The 24081-nt window shown below is 31.2% G+C and overlaps 1 protein-coding gene across 1 annotated transcript in view; it reads left to right on the top strand.

Moving 5' to 3' along the window:
• Positions 1-24081, top strand: part of LOC139491634 (single-minded homolog 2-like) — a 37292-nt gene that overhangs the window by 10366 nt on the left and 2845 nt on the right. The window contains exons 3-8 of the mRNA XM_071279415.1: positions 9643-9719; positions 16762-16851; positions 18120-18228; positions 18894-18979; positions 20719-20918; positions 21426-21532. Of these exons, the coding sequence (XP_071135516.1) occupies positions 9643-9719; positions 16762-16851; positions 18120-18228; positions 18894-18979; positions 20719-20918; positions 21426-21532 (669 nt within the window). The remainder of the gene's footprint in view (positions 1-9642; positions 9720-16761; positions 16852-18119; positions 18229-18893; positions 18980-20718; positions 20919-21425; positions 21533-24081) is intronic.

Below are 24081 nucleotides of genomic sequence, written 5' to 3'. Positions count from 1 at the left end.
GACTGCCTACACAAGGAGGAGACTCGTTTATGTGTTTAAAATAGCCCGGTTACAGATGGAATTCTGTTCAATTTATTATTAGCTTTATATTTAACCTTTTAAACCTTCACTATAAATCTTGAGAACCGAATGCACATTTTTGTTTTCACATAATTTTATTACCTGCATCTTCATCCTTGTATTGAAAGTGATTTACTTCCAAAGTCCATGTACGTTTTTGTATTTTATCCTACCCGTTGCTACGTGGTGCTGAGTTCTAAAGTTTCATCGCCTTTGATGACAATCTACAGGAGCTTATAGCTTGTTGTTAATTCTTATGCTGGTACAAGGTTTTGTTCATTAAACGATGTTTTCACTTTTGTAATAGAAAGTAATCGAGGCTTCCTATTTTAATAACCATTTGTTGACTGCAGGTATTGCTTTGTGTTCAAAGAAAATGGGCCACCCTCTAGCTACATGTAATATTTGTAAAAAAGTCATATGCTGTAATTCTCACTGAGACAAACACTCCAGCCCACCCAGAAACGTGATATGAAAACCAACATATAAAACAAACCCAATCAGCGAGAATAGAAAAAAAAATCAATCAACATGTTTTTTTTTTTAAATGCGTTTGTATCTGAAATTCCGAATTGCCGTATATAAGCATTGTCTTTCTTTGACAAAAACAAAAGAAATCAAAAATATACATGTATACCAATTTGGTTTTTATCAACTACAAGTAATATCAGAATCCCTGCAGGTTTATTATCTATATAAATATATATATACACGTATTTTCACTTAAAATCTGTTTTTTGGATTGATGAATGTTTGTATTTTTTGAAATCTATTGATGTGGATTGGTTTATTTGTACCATGCTTTAAATCTCTTTTGTGGATTGAATATAATGTTTCTTTGTTTGAATACTATTTTGTGGATTGACTTATAATGTTTTCTTGCTTGGAATCTCTTTTAAGGATTAACTACTTTGTACCTTGACTGAAATCTCTCTTGTGGATTGATCAATTTGTCTTGTTTGAAATTTCTTTTGGTATAGGACCATTTTTTTGCCATGCTTAACAACTCGTTATTTGGACTGCCCAACTTTTGTTTAGTGAATTTGTGATTTTTAAACTAACTGAGGCCTTGTTGTACTTTTTTTTTCTTGCTTAAATTGTGTTACCATAACATTCTTAATGGGATTTCATATTATCTTGTTTGTTTCCTATTTAAAGCATTGTACAAAAATCTCATTTGCGGGTTTAATTCCGTCTTTGGTTCTTTTATCTAATCCTAATTAACGAGATCATTGAAATTTGCATTTTGTTTTTGTTTATTAATGCCCTATAAGAATATAATTATTATAAATGACGTCTTACTTTTTACGTATATTGCGCGTTTGTAAAGAAAACGGAAGAATGATATTAACTATCCAGAAGTTGCATTGCCTAAGATCTATATTAATTTGTTACTGAAATTTTATGCTGGATACAAAATGTAAGGTTTTATGTCGATTTTGAACAGAATATAATGATGGCAATTGGTACTTATAATGAGCCATAAAATAAATAATTCGCGGCTAATATTGTTCAGAAAAAAGACAAGTATTTACAGCATGTGAAAAGATTTAAAGGATATGCTTTAAAAGTGTAACTCGGTACTCGTATTACCTTTTTGGGGGGATCACGGTCCTGGACGTCTTTAACGAAGAATGTCGGACCATATGCTATTTATCTATATTCTCGATAGAGCTTACTTGTTGGAAAGACAATGCCGTTTTTTAAGTGCATCATATTGAAAGTTATAAATTTTTTTTTGCATATTCTAACAGTGTGTTTGAATTTCCAAAGGAAAATACAAAACAAAAACAACATAAAACAACAGAACACATTTCCAGATAGAATACAAAAATGCTCACAGGCCACAGCAAATTATTTCCCCCCTTTTTCCATGTGTATATTGCTTCCGAATTTCATTATTTCAATTAAATTTACCTAACAATGCACTTAATTAGTTGAATAAATCTTTTCTTTATTAAAAACCAATCCGAGTAAAGAAAGGTCTGTCGAACCATAAAACATCATTTTGTTTTTCATTGACTGAATTCCACTGCGCTTGCCGCAGAATTAAACCATAAGTCATTTCTGAGTACGTTTTGTGTTTACGGTTTTTTCTAAACTAACATGGAAGAAAACGATACAAATGCATGTCATTAATATTAATGAAGGGCATTCAATTGTTGCTCATGAATGTATCATTCCATCCCATAATCGTTCACTGAGCAATATCCGGTTTTCATTTAGGAGAGCTCTTTTGTGAAAAGGTATGTTATGTGTATGCATTTAAACACCTGGTGTAAACAAATGCACAGGATCACCATTCGTTTCGATACATAGTCTGGAAATTTCACATTTTAGAAAACAATCCTTTTACAATTTCAATTTCTCTAACCATTGAATAACACAAATTTTCGACATGTGGGTTCATTTTGAACGGGTCGTTCTTTTTAAATGTAAGGTTATAATGGGACGGATTATCGCATTATAGACTTGTCTTCTTTATTTACATTTCAAACCTTTAAAGTAATAAAACACTCGTGAATGACCACCTATGAGACACCTGCGAATATCTTAAATAAAAAAGAGGCTTAGAACGGGAAATCTGTGCAGTAAGTTGGGAATTTACCAAGCCACTTTCCCTAATAGTACCTTTCAAAATTACCGTTTATACATAGTAAAATAAAAACATGTCAAAAATCCATATTTTAGGGTTTTGATTTATAAATGTGGGTAAGTACTATCTTAAAATAGACAAAGACAACACAACTGACGATATGTATCTCCTATATTCAATATTATGATTGCCATTCATCTATGATTGACAGTTTTGTTTTGACTTATCCGACTTAGATTGCCGTTTCACTTTGACATTCAGCTTGTTGCCAAACTTTTATATGCATATATTTATTTATTGATATTGGATAAGAGTATCTAAAACAAGGAAAACGAAACTATACCTGTCGACAGATGACTTAATTTTTCATTACATCGGAGAGCAATACTTGACATAGCCTTTCTCTATCTCTCTAAAAAAAAAGAGTTTGCTGTGAAAAAAAATATGACTAAAAGATATTTTATCAGTCAAATTGCATTGACCGTATATATTCATATGTGATATACAGTAACTGACCGTATACCACCTTGTTTAAGATATATGTTTCCACTGTCAACCATTACTTATATATTTGTGCACACCTTAATAATTGATTATTTGATTTTTACACAATCCCGGAAACGTGCATGTATGCCTTTGGAAATTGTGAATAACATGGCAAATTACGGAGATTTTACCTTCATATTACATTTTGCACAAGTTAAATAAGTGTGTTTTTTTTTATTTATACTTGATTTTTTTCCCAATTATTTTTTTTTTTACAAAGGGGTGTATTTTGTCTGAGAATTAATTGTGATCAGCATTACAATCGAGCGAACGTTTTTTGTCAGTAGGGAATCCTGGTTGTCTCTTTTTCGAGATTGTGGTCTTGAACTCTGCTCCTTTGTTCTCCAGGGGTTTCCAGTGACGTCAAAAGTTCAAAATGATACAGCCTCTCGTCACCTTTGATCTATGAGGAACTTTGTTGAAATCAACACATATGTTTGTATCAATAAACAAATAGAAATTAACACCTCGAACGTGACCAAACGCAAAAAGATCATCTATATGCTACTTTCGGGTTGAATCTGTTCTTTTGCACCTGGCTTCTGTCATTAATCACACATAGAGAAAATAATATAATAAAAATAATAAAGTAGCGGATGATTTTTTAAGATCGGCATTGTCAATTTTAAATATGTGATGGTAACGCAAATGTAAAGAAAGATAAAAATGCAAGCTGGTTTCTATTAGAAAGTATATATGCTCGATACATAGTAAGGAAACATCAGTGTTACTTTAAACGGCATTGTAGCTTGTATTCGAGTCAATTCGAAAGAGTAAAAGAGGAGTCCGTCCCTGGCTATTCTTTAGTTTTCAATACACATGCATGCTTCATTCCGATCCATGAAAATCAGTTTGAATTTCATCACAATTAATGTACCGTTTATACCCACATAAATCACTACACATTTTTGCGATATTTGAGAAAGGTTATAACCTACAAATTCATTTCTTCTCAAAGGCTTTTTAATTTCATATAAAAATGATAAGAATGATTATATATGGAAGTCTGAATTGCTGTGCATCAACTTTTATCTTAAGAACAGGCCAGTAAGCTGTTTTCATAACATCAAAACATATTACATGCCATATAAATTATTTATCACTTATCATATAATGAGCAATTTTCTTTCTTCAAAAACGCAAATTTTTATTTATGTGTTAAATCACTCTCACATTTTGAATTTTTGTAATGTAATACATGTTAATATTAGAAGTACAAGTTCAACGAAGGACAGATTTCCGTTCAAGAGCTAGTCTTTTCTGGATCAGGAAAATACGTACAGTTATACTATTATCGTATTGTTATCGAAAATTTCTGCTGAATTTTCAACTTTCAGTAAAACAGTTCAGTAGTTTTTTTCCTCTCAAGTCTTGTATTAGCCATTGAAAAAAATATGTAAATAATATTATCATGGCTGTAAGTGGAAAAATATTTCTATAGAAAGTCAGTATTTAAATGCATTCAGTAGAGACTTATTCCATTCTATTCTGATGCTGTGCTTTCTTTTCGTTTATAATTTTCATAATTTTAAAACTGAGGAAAACATGTGGAAATTTTTACTTTTTTCTACGCATAATTCTCGGCGTATTGATGTACTTGGTCATAAGTTTTATAATTGTCTATACCAAATTAAGCGTTCAAAAAAGCACAGTTAGGTATTCGATAATTGCAATACGTATTTGTATACAGTTAATTTGATTTTTAACATAAAATCAACCATTTTCGCAATAAGATCGGATTATATGGAAAATAAAAAATCAGATCAGTATTTATTGCAACATTGTAAATTTGCCACTGAGCACAACATAGATTCTTCGATGAATTTTTTTTTAAATTATTTAGTTTAAAAATATTTTTAAAATGTTATATAGAAAATGTATAACATTTTCCACAAAGAAAAATGTGCTGGTCCTGCCTCGAATTTTATATATCTCAAAAGATATTTTGAAATTCTAAAATGGTCCAATGGAACCAAATTAAATTTTATAGAAATTTCAAAACGCTTTCGCAGGCTACTTCTTTCTTTGTGTTTGAATTAATCAAAATACAAAATCAACTTTTAACCACTCGGTTTTCAAAATTTTAAAATTTTGCATGATACAGGGATATACACAAGTATCTTTCGTATAAGACCAAACTCCTGGAACCCAGTTAATGGAAGTTTACTTTGAAAAAATAGAATATAATGACGCTATATTATAGCCTACATCAAAGAAACTTGAATTATATATTTTATGGTAAACATTATATATTTATCATAAAATCAATGAATAATACAAAAACCTATTTTATGATACAGTGTCGTTGAACATGTAAAAGTAAAATATTTCTGTTTATCAGGGGTTTGCTTAGTTTATTCTAAATTATTACAAGCAGATTTAAGGCTATTTCTCTTGAACTATAGCAACTCTCATACCGATATTTTTTGGTAGCTGCATGTATGTCAAAACTGGACACCTCTTCATCTCATTTTGACAGTGCATAAATTCAAAAAAGAGAGAACAAAAAAGACGTATAACTTCTATAATAATTGTGAAATTTATTTAATCATTACTTTATTAAATTTTGATAACCTGCAGAAATATATATACAAGAGAGATAGCAGATATATGTACATATATTAATTTCATAGATTTTGGCTGTGAAAATATTGCGTTAGTGCGGCTTTTGCTTGTTGTTTCCATGTTTAAATGCTCAGTATTGAAAATTTTAAGAAACTTGTAGAATTTGAACTACTTCAAATGTTTTAAATATATTAAGAAATTTTTGTACCCGAATATCCTTATAAAAGCAATATGTCATTATGTTCTAAAAAAATGAATACAGTCTTGAAAGATATTGCAAATACATTTGTAGTATGACTGACTTGATAAAAACTTATTTCAACAAATGTTATACAAGACCATGTTAATGATATCATATAAAAAAGAAGATGTGGTATTATTGCCCATGAGACAACTCTCCACAAGAGACCAAAATGACACAGAAATTCAAAAAATACAGTAGAAGAAATAGAACATTAATCATGATAAAAGAATAAGTAGACAGCTCTCTCACAAGCAAAAAAAACACTGTAAAATTATAAGGGCATACACTACAGGCACGGGGAAACATTCTACTGAATCCATGTTTATCTGAAAAACAAAATGAAGCATGTCTGATATTTATATTGAATGCGTTTTAGTATGGGGTGACCTCTTGATTCCGCTTTTTCAACACTATGCCGAAATATATTAAAATCGCAGATCTGTTATTAAGCATTCATTTCATAATATTGAAAAACGCTCAGTCATATGACGGCATGCTGTACGAATCTCAAAGTTAAATAACTTACATGAAGCGTTTATTTACTTTGATTTTTCGTAAAGATTAAAGGTATTTTTAAGAATGATTCTTGATAAAAAAAAATCGAAAAAGGTTTAGCAATCGAAAGTTACATGTAAGTGTTATAGATTACTCCGCACTAACTAAGCGCGCACTACATTTAGCCTTGTCTATTTCAAATGAATATTATAATTTATATAAATGAAAGCCTATCTGTTACGTAATATGATAATTCAGTGTATAACAATCTACATTATAAACTATCTCTTATTATCTCAGCTATTTACACTTATCAAAATCTACACTGCGCTGAACTAATCATATGCTTGATAATATAAATTGACGATCTGTTGTGAGATATACGTTTCAATTAAGTCCATAGTTTGTCTTATCATGACAAATTGGTCAATACAGACTTACGATTAGATAAAAAGTTGTAAATTTCAATTGGAAGGTATTTGTTAAGTTTCCCAAGGTGTCACAAATTTCTTACTTTCACACCTGTGACCAACCAAATTGTAACAATCAGTGTCTGAGGTATTACCAATCACCAAGACGTAAAACTTCTATCGGGTCCTGCTGGTTTTACATTGTTTATTCAGGTTTTGTGGTGTAGGGGCCTTGCTGAGCAAATGTTACGGGTATCTATGTATCTTGATAAGGATATATATTAATATTTAGAAAATAATATTACTTTATTTGTGGAAAGTAAATGCGATTAAATGGAATGCTTCACAGGTGTGGAAGACCTGCCAACTTTGTACTGTGCGTTCTTTTTCCTAATTATTTTAAGAGTATATAGGTTACAAAAAATGAAGATAGTTTTTGTTTTGATAAACTGAATGAGACAATTTCCACCACAAACCAAAAGTTATATATAAAACAGCTGTATTTTCTAATTTTAATTCAAATTGGAAATATTGTATCAGACGTTTGTCGTAGTCGAGATTTCTTAACTTTTTTTTTATTACAGTTATGTAAACTAGATAGGTACCAACCATGCATTGTTTCAGAGAAATATATATACATGTATTGTATGACTCTAATTGTTTTAAGATTTTATGATTAAGTATGGTCACATCACATCTGCTATTGGTTTTGTGATACTTTTGTAATACTTTATGTTGATATTTGGTAAGAAAAATATCTCTATCTATCCACCTGCCTCTGAAATTTCTGTCTCTGATTTCGGTTGTATCAGCTCTCCACCCATTTGCATTGGGGTATGGATTTGGAGGGGGGTGATCAAATAAATAATGTGGTTTCTTTTTGTCCAATCTGTACATCAGGCAGCATTGTAAAAAAACATCTATTGGTATTAACATTTTACAGGATTGATGTGAATGCTTCAGGTTGAATGTGTTATTAAATAGTTGAGTGCAATATAAAGCTAAACTAAAGCAAGATGTTTTTAGATGACAAAAACATTTAGCAAATGTAAGGTTCAACACACCGAGATGAGGAAAAAGCAGTGCGATGTATCGCTAACCTGCTAAGCTTCAGGCTGGATTCCGGTCAATTATTTCCTCTATATCGTGCACCAGACGTGATAACAATATGGGTGACTAATTGATTGGAATCTCATTATCGAGATTTAACGAGATTGGGTGGTATTTCCTATTGGGTTTTGCCTCCTAATATGCTATTTACAATAAAAGAAACTGTAATTAAATAGAGTTTTATTTGAATGAAACAACGGGCCTTTAAACTGACTTTTTCTGTGTTGGCTCGTGTCAGTATAATTGTTATTATCCGACAGTTTATGGTTTTTCGAACGTGATATTTTAGTTTGTATTTCCACAGAAGTTTGTTTGCTTTGATACTACACATTGTTTTCTTAAAACATTGCAAAGAAGTTTCTATATTCATATTTGACCTTCACTTAAAGGGTATCATAGCATTTTAAATTGAAAGACAGGAATATACTTGTGTAAATTAAACAAAAGCACTAAACGTTAATAAAGAGTTAACAAATTTTTCAAAAATTCAATGAGATAGGTTAAATTCTAGAAGATACATATATCCGAAACAAAAACAGATCAGGCCATGTGGTCATAAAATCGTACCCAGACTCAAGAGTTCAACCAATCAGAATTCTGGATTTTGTATTTCGTGCACATGTTTTGTACTCCAACACAGACTGCACGAACCAGGATTTTTCATAAGTGGGGGCCCACTGACTGACCTAAGAGGGGGCCCGCTCCAGTCACGCTTCAGTGATTCCCTATATAAGCAACCAAATTTTTTTCCAAAAAGGGGGGGGGGGGCCGGGCCCCCCGCCTCCCCTAAATCCGCCTCTGATCATAAATAGAGTTATGGGCTATACACAAATTTGATTTAAGCGGAAAACAGTCTTCAATAATAGGCTAGTGTCTGTACCGTCCGTTAAGCGATTCATATTTTGTCCATAGTCGAGAAAAATATTTTAAGCCATGAACAATTCTTTAACTATGAAAGGGGAGGAACCAGTTTGATTTGGAACCATAAAATATTTTACATTGTATGATTGATTGATTATTATTTAAATAACGCTCAGTCACAAAATAGTTATTTTAAATGAAATGTAATAAGAAAAGTTTTTTCTCGGAAAATGTTTAGAACATGCCTTCGGAATGCTCAAATGCACAGGTCCGCTGAAATTCAACATAGTGAATTTGCAATTTCAATAAAATAATTCATTCATTGAGAGACTACGTGGTCACTTTTTCTGAAGGTTGCTTGAACCTTTCATGCTTGTTTCAAGTTTTAAACCACAGTTTGTTAGGCGTTACAGCGCCATGTGATGTCTCAATTTTAAAGTAAGGAACATCTACTAGATTTTAAAAAAAAATATGCTATTGCTGAACGAGAGTTAACGATATAATTGGTTTGTTCACTCTCGTTCAACTACAACCTATATATAAATCAACGTTATCTTTAGGCTTACTATATCTGTTTACATTCTACATGTAAATGTCCCTTTGTGCCTTCTATTCTGGAAGCCCGCCTGAGTTGACAGAATCATATTTATTTGAGCTGTGTTGGAACTATTTCGAGTGGAGGTAAAAAGATTTCAGGAATTAAACTTCTTACAAAAGATGTTTTAATTGCTAACAATCATTGTTTTGTATTTTAGGTCTTGGTGAAGCATGGGGCCACAGATCTCCACCTAAGTCTCCTTTAGAAAAGGAACTAGGTTCACATCTTTTGCAGGTAAGTTTTTATTTTGCAACCTTTGTTGAAACCACAACAACCTTCAAGACGGCAGCAACATACCTTTTTCATTTTCGTATATCTACTGCACGAGGAATATTAATACCGCCGTTATATATTTATAGATTATCGTTGATCATCTCAACGATATTGATTTTCTCGCTTGAGCTGGTACAGCGAAAGTGAGAAAAGCAATCGAGTTGAGATGACCAATGATAATCTGTTTATAGCTATTTTATCTATGACGACGTTTTCAATTTCAATGTCAATTTCGTTAGCAACGCCACGTGCCTCCTTAGTTTCTAGCGATAATGGTTTCATCTCAAGGGAGAAGCATGATATGAAAATTATCACAAAAAAAGATCAAAAGATAAATGCACAAAATAGCGATAAATCTTTCAATTTGCTTTTGTTTTATGTAGAAAAAAGTAAAAACAAAATGCTCTTTTCTCTGGAAAAAAATCCGAAAACAAAATCCAAAGAACGTCCGAAATTTCATTTTATATTTGATTCTATTTGAAGTCAACCTAGATTATCCGATCTCCAACTATTCTATATCTAAATATAATTTGATAATATATTAATATGCGTGTAAAGAAACAACGTCAAATTTAAAGAGGTTCTCTTATATACGTGTCCTTTATTGCTTGCTGTTCGATGGGAACCAAGGTTCCCTGTTCAAGGCCGTACTCTGACCTATGTTTGTTTACTTTTCCAAATTGTGACTTGGATGGCGAGTTGTCTCATTGGCAATCATACCACTGGCACATCGCCTTATATATATGATAGACCAGCCTTAAAACTCGACAACCTCCCATAGCTATGGAACGCCATATCTGTCTTATGTGTCTTTTTTATTGCTTTTCTATTATAAGATGGTGCTTTTCTATTATAAGATGGTGGTTTTCTATTATAAGATGGTGCTTTTCTATTATAAGATGGTGCTTTTCTATTATAAGATGATGGTTTTCTATTATAAGATGGTGCTTTTCTATTATAAGATGGTGGTTTTCTATTATAAGGTGCTTTTCTATTATAAGGTGCTTTTCTATTATAAGGTGCTTTTCTATTATAAGGGTCTTTTTTATTATAAGGTGGTTTTCTATTATAAGGTGCTTTTCTATTATAAGGTCAGTGAGGTGCTTTTTTATTAACCCCCAGGGGTAATAATGTGCATTTCATTAATAAATGAATAAATTAAATAAATTAATAAAAACTTTGAGCTCAAAATATTGACTTGAGTAAGTTCACCAGCACACTAGAAGACCTGATATATAAAATATTTATTACATGTATTTAATTGACACCTGTCGTAATCACTAATCAAGCAAATGATCATGTCATTTAAGTTTTCCGGCAATGGACATTTGAGCGCATTGACAGGACATTTGAGCGAAAAAAAAAGGACGTTTGAGCGCCAAAGTATAGGACATTTGAGCGCCTAAATTTTAGGACATTTGAGCGAAAATAAGAATAAGCGTAGGACATTTGAGCGAAAACAAGTCTTGGATAGAGAATTGTCTTATTGGCAATCATACCACATTTTCTTACGAATATAGTTCATTAAATGAGGAGTTTACCAACAAAAAGATTAAAACATATTTTAATTGTAAAAAACAAAGCACTAAAAACAAAGCACAGTCATAAAACAGGAGTTTACCAACAAAAAGATTAAAACATCTTTTAATTGTAAACAAAGCACTAAAAACAAAGCACTGTCATAAAACATAAAACTCGGCAACGGCATTATTTACAAGTCTGTTCGGGCTTGGAACTTATATCCCAGGCTTCTGACATAAAAATCCCTCGTAATTTCCTGCTGGCAGTATTTCGAATGCAAATCCCGGAGATTCTGTTCCTTCTCCTTTTCTGTTCGGCTCTGCGGTGCATCAATGTTCAAACTCCGAATTTTTATGTAAGTCACAGATTGCAATTTGATAATAGTGTCAAGGAAAATATAAATTGATGGATGACTGTGATAGAACTGCTCGTTATAATGGGCATGAAATGATTCGGGCCCATTGTTAGTACGTTTTAACGAGGATGGAACTTCGGCCCAGAGATGAGGGGGAAATAATAATCCATTTTAACACGTACATGTATTATTAGTATTAAGATTTCAAGTGCCAAGGGACATTTCACTTAATAGATATATATAAGAATTTTAGAACAAAGAAAATTTGCATAGCCAATGAATTATAGTAGAATTGATTGGTAAATAGAGATCAACTTAGGATTTCACTTACATAAACCAGCCAGAACCGGTCGAATTACTCGGGTGTGAAATAAAATAAAAAATATTTATAACTAAATCTTACTTTTTTTTCTTACTTTTAAAAAAAAATCTTAATTCGTGTAAAATTATCAGGGAAAATTTCGCTCAAATGTCCTGTCTGAAAACTCAGGTAAGGTTAATATCCCGGCGCTCAAATGTCCTATGAAGTCGGCGCTCAAATGACCCTATGTGCTTTTTTCTTTTTCGCTCAAATGTCCTATGCCCAAGTTTTCACACCTAAAACATCAAATACATTTAATTGAATTAACTTATATAATCAGATGGCAATCAGAATCCAAACAAAGATTACAGTGAATTGAACTTTTTATTAAAGAATGCCAAAACTGGCTCTCTCTTTTTTTTTAAAGATAAAACTAGATAGCTGACATGGATTAAATTAAAGTGAGACCACCAATCTGCCGGTATCAAATCATTTGAAAAAACAACAACAATGTATTCCAATATGACCTTTAACATCGAAGAAGTAAACTTGCATTCAGTCGTGTTCAGACACTTTACAATAGAAAATAAAGGACGGGCATCGAACACAAAGTTACTTTTGTATAATACTGCACTGTCACTAACTAGTCTGTCACTATATTTAAATTTAAAATTGAGGCAAAATATATTCACCATTCGGTGAGGGGTCTGGCGGTCGCTCAAGACCCCCAGAAGCCTTGAAAAAAAATACGCAAAATCGTGCATCCCGAGAGCTTCTCGGACTCTTAGGAGGCACATTAATTGAGTGTCCTTTCCCTTGGAACCTCAGTCTCCAAAAACAACAAAACACCAGCCAGGTTAAAGACATCAGCCAAGTTGAAAACACCAGCCAAGTTAAAAAATACCTCAGTCAAAACAGAAAGGTTGTATAAACACCGAAATCTACTAAGATTGAGGTATGCTGATAATGGCAGTCAAGATCATCAGATACTTCTTACTGACAGTCAACCTTCTGTGAAGAAAGAAAGTCCTGTTAATATATTTAAAACCAAAGACCTAAAATACAATTATAGATGTGCGAATCTCTTCATGTATCATATATGTCTCTGTTAAACACATCGGCGAATGTGAATTCAGTCCGGTCAACTTTTTTAGCAGAAACATATTTGTTTTTACTATAAATTTATATTTTCGTATAATTTGTTTTTAAATCTCACAGATTCCTGAATTACTTGGACAATTATTGTCAAAGATATTAACACTTGTTGTCGACAAGTTGAATATATGTACAGCGTATAACGACGAGTGTGAATACCGTCCGGTCAACTTTATTTGCTCAAAAATTTTTTTTTCACTTATTTTGTTTGATTTTCATAAAATATATTTTAATATCTTTAAGGTCTACAAATATTTAACCAATCTACCGAATAACAAAAAAGTTATGACTATTTATATCTCGTCCGGTAAACCGTCTTGTCACTATCCGGACAATCGTCTTGTCATTAGTGGTTCCCCACACTCCCGGTTAATCACGGGAACCACCATCACATAATAAAAAAGCACCTTATAAAAGAAAAGCACCTTATAATAGAAAAGCACCTTATAATAAAAAAAGCACCTTATAATAGAAAAGCACCTTATAATAGAAAAGCACCTTATAATAGAAAAGCACCTTATAATAGAAAACCACCATCTTATAATAGAAAAGCACCATCTTATAATAGAAAACCATCATCTTATAATAGAAAAGCACCATCTTATAATAGAAAAGCACCATCTTATAATAGAAAACCACCATCTTATAATAGAAAAGCACCATCTTATAATAGAAAACCATCATCTTATAATAGAAAAGCACCATCTTATAATAGAAAACCATCATCTTATAATAGAAAAGCACCATCTTATAATAGAAAAGCACCATCTTATAATAGAAAAGCAATAAAAAAGACACATAAGACAGCTATGGCGTTCCATACATAGCTGCCTGTTGAAATGTTTTAAGGTATTACCCATGCAACAACGAAAAGGGATTTTCAGTTTCTTTTTATTAAAGATGGAACAGCAGCCAACACGAATAAAAAACTTTAAACAATCGTCACGATATGATTAATCTAAAAATAAAGTTTCCTTTTACATATTTTGTCCATATGTCAAAAGCCGCAACACGTCAAAAGAAATCTTTTATGGAAAGATAGAAAGAGTCATTATCTCTTCAGAACAGGACACTTCCGCTCGTGCCGAAGCATAAACAATCATGTTGATAATCCGGGCAATTGTAAAACAATTTTATCTTGTGTTTAATTTGTTGATTGCCTCTTCAGTATTGATAATTATGTCTGAAATGGAAAATTCATAATCTTTTCGCTGTTTTTGACGAGATAATCGGATGTATTACATTTGACCTGTGTTTCAGTCTCAGCAGACGTTAATTGGATATTCTAGTGATAAACAGTGCAGCTAAGCTGTTACTATATTATTTTCTACAAATGAAAAAAAACAAAAAACAAATGCAGCAATCTGTAGTTTTTGCTTTTAATTACTAATGACTTCTTAATAATTTAAGTATTTGAAAGGAAAGGTCCGTTAATTAATGATTTTAGAATTAAACTGATAAATATAGAAAGATTGGAGGTTCGTACAAACATACTACCGAAGTAATAAATATTGAGAACTAAATATTAAAACATAAGAAAAAATTAGGACGAAAGAATGAGAACAAAAAAATACTTTAACTGAATTCAAAACTAAACAGGAACGAACCAAACTGTTTCGAAACGGTAGATGCAAAAAAAAAAATCATAATAAAAGACAGAGAACACCATTTCAAAAGTTGATTAATATGCCTAACTTAATGCAAATGTTTGCGTTATATCGCAAAGGTTTGCGTTTAACGCAAACATTTGCGATATAAAGCAAAGATAGGAATTATAATAATTAAAAAAATGTGTGGCGCTATTACGCTTTCGTACTATTTCTTGTTCTCCAATTTTGATTTAAACTTCAGTAATGATGCTCTTTGTGCTATAGCCTTTTTATATTGACCAATAACACGAACACATACGACATCATTACATTTGTAACTTTCAAATTTGTTTTGAAAATCATCTGATGGCGACACTTACTATATTGTTAGATGAGCTTCTTAGATTTTGAAACTTTTTTCTTTGGTATGAACTGAAGTGTCCATTTAAAAATAATAAGTTTTCTTAAGTGCACTATTCCATACATTTCTGTTTATTTTTTTCATTATCTTTGGTTTTTTATTGTTGAAAGCAAATCAGAGTATGAGATTTGCAAAACAAGACACATTTCAGATAGAGAAAATTTAAGACGAAACGTCGAAATCATGCATGAAATACATATACATATATACGTATATATATACATGAACAATTTATTAACATATTATATTTGTAAATCAGTAATTGTCTCGATTTCTTCTTTCATTTATTTAATGGCGGTCATCATATTCTTCTTCATCAAAACTCTTGAGAAGCTAGGGTTAACGTACTAGAATTCAAGTTCACCAAGACTTATCTGTAAAACAAAATTACATTTTATATAATGTATATATCGGTATGGGAAAAAATGTTTTGACACATTTATGCAAAACGCGGTATTTATTAATAAGCTTTCAGCAGCTTTAACATATCAAAACAATTTTCTTGCTCATTTCTCCGATGAAATATACAACGTTTTTATCGGAATTTTTGACAGAAATTACTTCTAAACGTCAATTAATATTGCTAGAAAACATGTAAAGAGCATCAAACAATTACCTCGCGATAGTGAGCTTAATTTGAGCCACAAAGCACCGGAATTGGCCCATTTTTAATTTCCTTCACGCTTTTTATACCACCAAATAGTAATCGGTTTTGGCGTCTTGTATTTCCTTATAATTTAAATGGTAATTAAGAAATCTACTTTCCATTTCTTCTTATCCCGCCATTTGGAAAGAGACTGATAAAAGTAAAAGAAAGTGATTTTACGTGTATCTAATTTCTATTCTAATCATTATTCAGTCAAGCTTTTCAAATTGACAGCTTCAGTAAGAAGGCGCTTTAATTGATTTTCAATTGACTAAGCTTAAGCTCGCAAAACATCATTTATTTTTATCTTACTAGGCGGATAACAGAACGGGATTTGCCCGTAATTTGTTTTTATTTTATTAAACGACATCCGATAATGCCATTTTATTAAGAACAAAAGAGATTTCCATATTGATGCTGTCGCTTTGCTAGACGGATGGTCTTTTGTCTGATATGAAAAGGAAAATGAAAGAACTTTATTTTGGCATCGGAAATTAAACAGGCCTCATTGTATATAATTCATGAATAAAAAAAAACTTCAAACTCTTTTTTCAAACTCTTTTATAAGTGTTTTTTTTTTTTGCTTTTTACCCTTAATTATTTCAAGCTTAAGGTTGAATTGCCTCTCCATTTTGTTCTTGTTCTGTTTTTTGAAATTTTCATGGTAGTATTTGGTCATATCTTGGATGTTTATTCTTTGTTATATATACATTTTCCAACCGATGTGTGCAAGTGTTATATACTGAAATGACCAGAACGAAAAAGACCAACGAAAAAATGTTGCGTCAGTCATCTCATTATATCGCTTTATGTTCTAGACTACCTTCATCAATCAAATGTATATATTAAAAAAACTCACTTTTATTGTATATTTTAGGCCCTTTTTAGTGCACCTAGCATTGGATTTTTGTAACTTAACTTTGTATATTGAAGTTATTTTTATTGCAGCTCATGAATATATTCTATAACTTCTACTCACAATTTTATTTAAGTGTTATCGAATTTATTCTTTCAGACGTTAGATGGTTTTATATTTGTGATAGCCCCGGATGGGAAAATCATGTACATATCTGAAACAGCTTCCGTCCATCTTGGATTGTCACAAGTAAGTTATCGAATCTCAAAATCACGCCTCCTTTATTATGATACCATGAGCAATATTAAAATGATAAAATAGAAAACTTTAGTTAACATTAACAATGACATTTAACTACAATATGATATTGACAATACTGATAAATATTATACATACGGCCAATCAATCTTACTGATATTCTGATATTTAGCAAGCATCGAACATTGTATGTTTAACACTTAAATTTTAGTGATGACTATACATTTGTCATGCATTTTACGGTTGAAAAATACCATTATGCTCACTTTGACACTATTCCATCCAAATTACGCAAAATACAATGTTTTAAAGTGGTTTATTTTTAGCTAAGTTTAAATTTCGCGAATTAAAGAGCCAAAGTTAAACGTGATGATATATTTTCGCGATTTTCATGTCGCATAGTCTCTGGTTTCCGATTGATAAAATATTCGTTTGCGATTTCCATTTGAATAAAGTTATTAAAGAGAGAGACAGTACAAATATCTGCTATTGTTATTGATTCCTGCATAATTTTTGGTGTAAATATTTTATTTGGAATGACTTGCATGTATATATACCAACAACAATAAAAACTATTCACTTTAAATAGGAATTAGAAAACAGTGGATTTAACACTTTACAAATTCCTTCCTAATTCACTTGACCAGTATTCTATTATATAAAACAAACATTTTAACAAAAAGATGCACATTTATAACATTGCAACTGCATTGAAACTAATTTTATTTGCAAAAAATGTTTTTTTGGGATTAGTTAGTTATAATATTTGATAACTTGGCATATTGCAAACAAAATGTGTATGATAATTACTCAAATTGAATTAAAAAAAAATGTTATTTTGGGGTCTGTATGGTCTCTTTTAAACTCTTTTATGAGACTATGAATAAGATGTGTCAAGCAACTTTGCTTGTCTGTTTGAATCCTACAAATTTACTTCATATGTATTTTATTTTTATGTGAGTGTGATGATTTATCTGAAAAAATATTGTGTTAACAAACTCTTTTTTAATTCATACATCCATTGATAAATTAGTAATGCCTTTCAGTGTTTTAGTTTAGTTTAAGCATATTGTATTGTTGCATTGTCTAAAACAAACGCATAGGGCATATATTATTAAATTTTAGAATCGGCCTTGTCGATTGTTGACATAAGTGTAAAACAGAAACGAATGATTGAATTATTCAAACTGATTGCAGTCATTTTTTATGTTATTAAAGTTTATTTTAAGCATGTCTATTAAATCAGCAACTCTCTACAGGTTGAACTGACGGGAAACAGTGTTTATGAATATATACACCCGGCAGACCACGACGAAATGACCGCTGTACTAACACTTGCACCGCCATACCAAGGACATTTTGGTCATGGTAAGATGATTAGCAACTCACTCAAAAACAACAGAAATACTAACTATTTTCCAACCGTTCACCAAAAATCCATCAAAATATCACAAAGTAAAACCTATTACATTTACAACATAATCATAATGTCGTCAAAAATACAATCCATCGACAAAAAAAAGATATCTGAAGGTCAGCAAATGTTATATATGTATACAGCAGATCAGAATATTTCGGTCTATTATAGTAATATCAGTGGTATATGACTGAATCAGCCCACAAACCAGGATTAAGATATCGATGTGTTAAAAACAAATTCAGATCTTTAAAATTTTGATGGACAACTGCATGCCAACATCTACGAAATCAATTGTCACTATAAAAAATCAGTTTGCATACTTTCCCCTCGACAGTTTCATCGATATCCTTGCCATCGCTTAAAGACAATGTAATGATTTCTCTGTGATAGTTTTTAACTTTTTTATTGGTGAAATTCGTTATCGGATTTTATGTTATACGAACAATGTAGCTTTAGTTATAGGAAAGTATCAGACATATACAGAAACTAACTTAGAAAAACAAAACCAAAAAAAAATAAAAATTTACTGTTAAAAAAAGCTTTAGAAACTTTAGAAAAGAAAATGAAAATAAAAAAATTCTGTTCCGCTTTTGATATTTTATTTATATTTCAGAATTTGAAGTTGAACGTTCATTCTTCATACGAATGAAATGTGTTTTGGCCAAACGAAATGCTGGTTTAACGTGTGGTGGATATAAGGTATAGTATACACACTTTTTACTTATCTTATATTTAACTGATAGTTAGTTTAGTGAGTAATTTAATGCATTAAAATCGTGTTATATATTTCTAATTAAAAAAAAATCAAAAAAATCAAACATTCAATTTGTTATGGATTTGTGGTCCTTCTTATGATATGCCTTTACCCGGAATCCAGGAAATAGAAAATTAAAAAAAAAAGATAATCAAAGAGTAAGGGAGGAACAGGGGGTCAACAACAGGAAAAATGCATTAAAACATGAAAAGTCTGCGACTAAAGAGGATAGGATCCTTGGACTCACCTGTGGTAAATACTCTTAACCAATATTTGTAAAAGACAAGTCATCATCGTATGTGGATTAGAAAATCAAATAAATTAGATGATGTCTAATAAAAGCCAACATGTTGATTAAATTTTCGACAAATTTCAATCCTTATTATATATTTGTTATATAAAAAATCAAAATGTTAATTTGAGACGTACACTTTTTTACAACAATTTGTCGGTATTTGGGAACGAATTGTGCGCATCTCCTTGTCGACCTCTTCTTATTTTAGTATGAGTCAAGAGTTCCTTTAAACAATTGTCAAAAACAAGAGGATCCTAGAAGCCAGATAGTTTATGTCACATTCAGATATATTGATGATGTCCTTTCCATTAACAATCCAAACTTTTCAAATAAGGTGCCATCAATATATCCGCAAGAACTAGAAATTAAAGAAACAACATTCACAAATTTCTCTGCCTCATCTTTAGACTTATACCTCGAATTTAACGTAAGCGTTCATCTAGGTACCAGAATCTATGACAAACGAGACGATTTTGGTTTTAACCTTAGTAACGGTATACAAATGTCTCTTGCATATGAGATATACATTTCCCAACTCATTCGGTAGTCAAGAGCTTGCAGCTGCTATTCAGATTTTATAAAACGCCACCAGTGGCTGAGAAAAAAGTTGACGAAACAGAGTTAAGTCAACGAACGTCTAGTCCATTTCGAAAAAAATGTTCATTGGAAGCTTTCAAAACCTAGTTGATAAATATTCCGTTTCAACTTCACAAATAATACACAATGGTCTTGAAGTATAAATTTTAGGTACTGACGTGTCCATCATCTTAAGTCCGTTTTGAAATTTCCTCAGTGTTCGGTATTTTTGTTATTTTAGTCTATTTAAGGAATGACTGTAATATTTTTTCTGTCTATGAAGAAATAACATAAAAAATTTGGTTCACACTGAATAACGCGCGTAGCAGGTTATTTAACAGTGTGCACCACATTTTTTTATGTTATTTCGAATAGACAGAAAAATATTACAGTCATTTCTTGTAATTTAATTCTAAATTCCATTTTAAACCGTAGAAAACCACGAAAAAACATTGATGACGTCACGGTCACATGACTCAATTATGTCTATGGGCTCGTAACAAAATAACGTCAGCCAATCAGAAGACGCGTTACATCCAAAATTAAATCAAGTTATAATGAAATAGATTCAAATGGCATTTTTGGTATCATTTGTTTTTTGTTGTTGTATATTTTGTTTCAAACGTTTTTATAACGTATTGAGTTGTATGAATTTTGTAAGCTGAATTCCTGATACATTTAAACAATATATGTGAAAATGAATAAAAACAAAAAAGGGCAACCGAATTATTTAAACATTAAAGTAACATATAATGCTTCAGATTAGAAAAGAATATCAAGAAATAATAAACTTTTTAAATACTTTCGTTTTAGGTGATCCATTGTAGTGGCTATTTGAAAGTAAAACAGTTTAACATGGAGATGTCACCATACGACAGTTGTTACCAGAATGTTGGACTGGTTGCCGTTGGCCATTCTTTGCCACCAAGTGCCATAACTGAAATCAAAATGTTTAACAATATGTTTATGTTTCGTGCAAGCTTAGATCTCAAACTTATTTTCTTAGATGCCAGGTAAATATATATAAATAAGTTATTTTATCTAAATTCAGCAATATGAGTTATTTAATATCATTCACCTAAGTTCTTTATTTTTGTTTTCTTTGAAAATTTAGTACTTTATGTATATTAACAAAATATAAAAGGGAACATTTTGGGATCGACGGTTTAACATTATACTTGTAAGGAATATTAAATGTAACATGATTGTTAGAAGGGCTCATACCCAAAGACTGTTAAGTTTGATTAGCAAATTATTTGAAGATTTGCTTAAATTTACTATTTTGATTCTTAAGATTTCATTGTGTATTAGTCCATTTCCATGTTTATGGATGTTTTTGAATTTATTACCAGAATGCATAATAATGTGCAAATCACTCTGGTTCAATCATGGTATTTCCAAATTGTTTCTTCTATGATATAAAACGGAAGTTGAAATCAAAGTTTTTTTTATTTAAAATTGAGATATACAAACATTTGAAAAATGTATGCTTTATCTACATTCGTTGTACTTATTTGCAGGGTGGCTGCACTCACTGGCTACGAACCACAAGACCTCATAGAAAGAACTCTGTATCATTACATTCATGCATTTGATATTCTTCACATGAGAATTGCTCATCACACATGTGAGTTATTTTTATTTACAAAATATTATACATTAGATTGATAAAATAGATGATGGCCGAGGCTTCAGTTTATTATTGAATGTGTTTTAAACAATTAACTGTTGTACTTCCGTTGTTTCCCGCCTTTTGAGCCATGATTTTGTCAGTCTGGCTTCCACTTATTATTTTCGATTCTCCCTTTGGGTCGTCCACTATATCTTGAATAAGAAGCACCTTTTCGTCCTGTGTATTGAGTCGCCACCGATGTCGGGTCTTTAAATTTGACTTTAGACAGAGCTTGGATAACACTAGCTCCATGGCTTCCCGAAGGCTGATTATGAGTTCCAACATGATTTTGAAATATGTCATTAGCCATTAAAAAAGCAGAAACTGAATACCCATTGTGAGTATCATGTTCAAATAGGTTTTTTTCAACCATGTTAATACAGCAATGTTTTGATGGTATTGGTTTGTCGTTTTGTCTTTTATTTATTTTGAGCATTGACGACTGTTCTCCGAATTACGAATAATTTTGAATTTTGTATTGCCATCTCGAGATCCCTTAAATACACATTGTAATACACTTATCGAATTTTGGCATTTTTATTTTCAATTAAAAATGGTGACATTTATCGTTGTAAAGAAACAAATGCAGATAAAAAAAAGAATTTTCATCATCAGTTTAACTTCTTTTTCTCATTTGTTTTAAAAAAATTTTCTCAGTTTTGACTTCATTCTGCATGGACATTTTCCCCGGTGTGTTCAATTAAATCGAGATAGTATTTTACAAATTAACCTCGTTGACAACAATGTGTATCTCCTCTTATATTTAAAATTATCACGAAACTTTACATTTTGAAGTTTGGAAATATTGTAATATGAAGACATATAATAATCAACGAGGTGTATTTTTTTTTACATCTTGTACTGATGTGATAATTAAATACGTATATTTTCATTGTATCCGTCTGATCTGGCCAAAACAATTTGTTAAAAGCAAGATCTATGAAGAAAGAGGATCATTAAAACCAACATTCATGAAAGTCGTTGTCCGCTCTGCCTCAGCGATTCTCTCATTTGTTTTTACACTTAGGTATTGTCTTTTTTTTTTTGGTTTGCTTTTAAATGTATAAAAGTAAAAGTGAATAAATGAGCACAATCATAACATAATATTTGAACAATTGTTTTGTAATAAAACTATTACTATCAATGGAAAATGGCGAATGGTGAAAAATAACATTTGAGTTTGTCGCACAAATATAACACATCGTTTTCAAATCTCCGTTATTTTGCGGACATTTTGCTAACAAAAATAACTGTTAAAGAAAAACATGAAGGAAAGCTAAATTTCCCAGTCAATAATATTTGTATTATAATTGAATTGTTATTTTTTTCAAAGGCATATTTAAAAACTAAATGTTTTCTCCCAATTAAAGACCCAGTCACTTGTGAAGGAAATAATTTGATATTATTCATACACATGTTTCCAAGAAATCTGTAATCGTACTAAAAAGACAGAAAATTATATACTGCAGTGAATACAAATTTGAAAGACAATTGGGCAAGAATAAAATCTTGTAAAATTTATACCACTGACAGAGGACCAATTTATTTCAATATACCTGTTGAAGATACTGCAGTGAATACAAATTTGAAAGACAATTGGACAAGAATAAAACCTTGTAAAAATTATACCACTGACAGACGACCAATTTATTTCATAATACCTGTTGAACACCTGTATAGATCAGTACAGAATTCAGGTAATTTTAGTCGATGACGATCCCAGCGTGAATAGGATTGACGTTTCTAACAATAAATGATATAATATAGATCTTTGACAGAGGTCGGGGATCACGACTATTAATTGAGATTGATTTCCATTACAACAAACCATTTAAGTCCAAATTGCCGTGTTCAGCTCGTAAAATTAAATGGCCACGACATTGAAAATCGATTTTAATGGGGCTTAAAATGGATAAATTATTTTGGTAATGTATATGCCTTATTCCTGTCTATTTACTCGATCTTCTTGTTTCGAGGTTGACATGCTGCATCATTAATTTAAATATAGGGGGACCTTGTTAGCACGTGAAGAAAAAGAATATTTTGATTATTGAATTACAGGATGCCAAAAAGTAAATAACAAAAAATACCGTACTCTAATGAAATTTCTAAATGGGAAGTCCTTTACCAAATGGCCAAATCAAAAGCCCAAACACATCAATCGATCTAAAATAACATTAATATTCCTGACTTAATATATACATTATCTTTTATGTAGAGAATAGTTGATTAAACCTTTTGAAAGCTAGCGAAACCTCTCACTTTGATAGTCGCATGACAATAATGTTTGAGTAAAGCAAACAGACATAACTTAGATTTATCTAAAAAAAAATGAAATGTAAGAATATAGAGGCATAACAAAATACAAATCTTTACACTCTCGCCAATTCACTGGAGAATTGAATTATGACTGTATATCAACATGTGTCATATCGGCGCCACAACTGCTTCCAGCAGTTAGCAGACAACCTGTGTTAATATTGAACCAGCAGAAGGAGAAAAAT

Source organism: Mytilus edulis, chromosome 10 (assembly GCF_963676685.1).
Source record: "Mytilus edulis chromosome 10, xbMytEdul2.2, whole genome shotgun sequence".
NCBI classification, from domain to species: domain Eukaryota; kingdom Metazoa; phylum Mollusca; class Bivalvia; order Mytilida; family Mytilidae; genus Mytilus; species Mytilus edulis.
The sequence above is the reverse complement of the archived record's forward strand: the minus strand, read 5'-3'. Positions and strand labels throughout refer to the sequence as shown.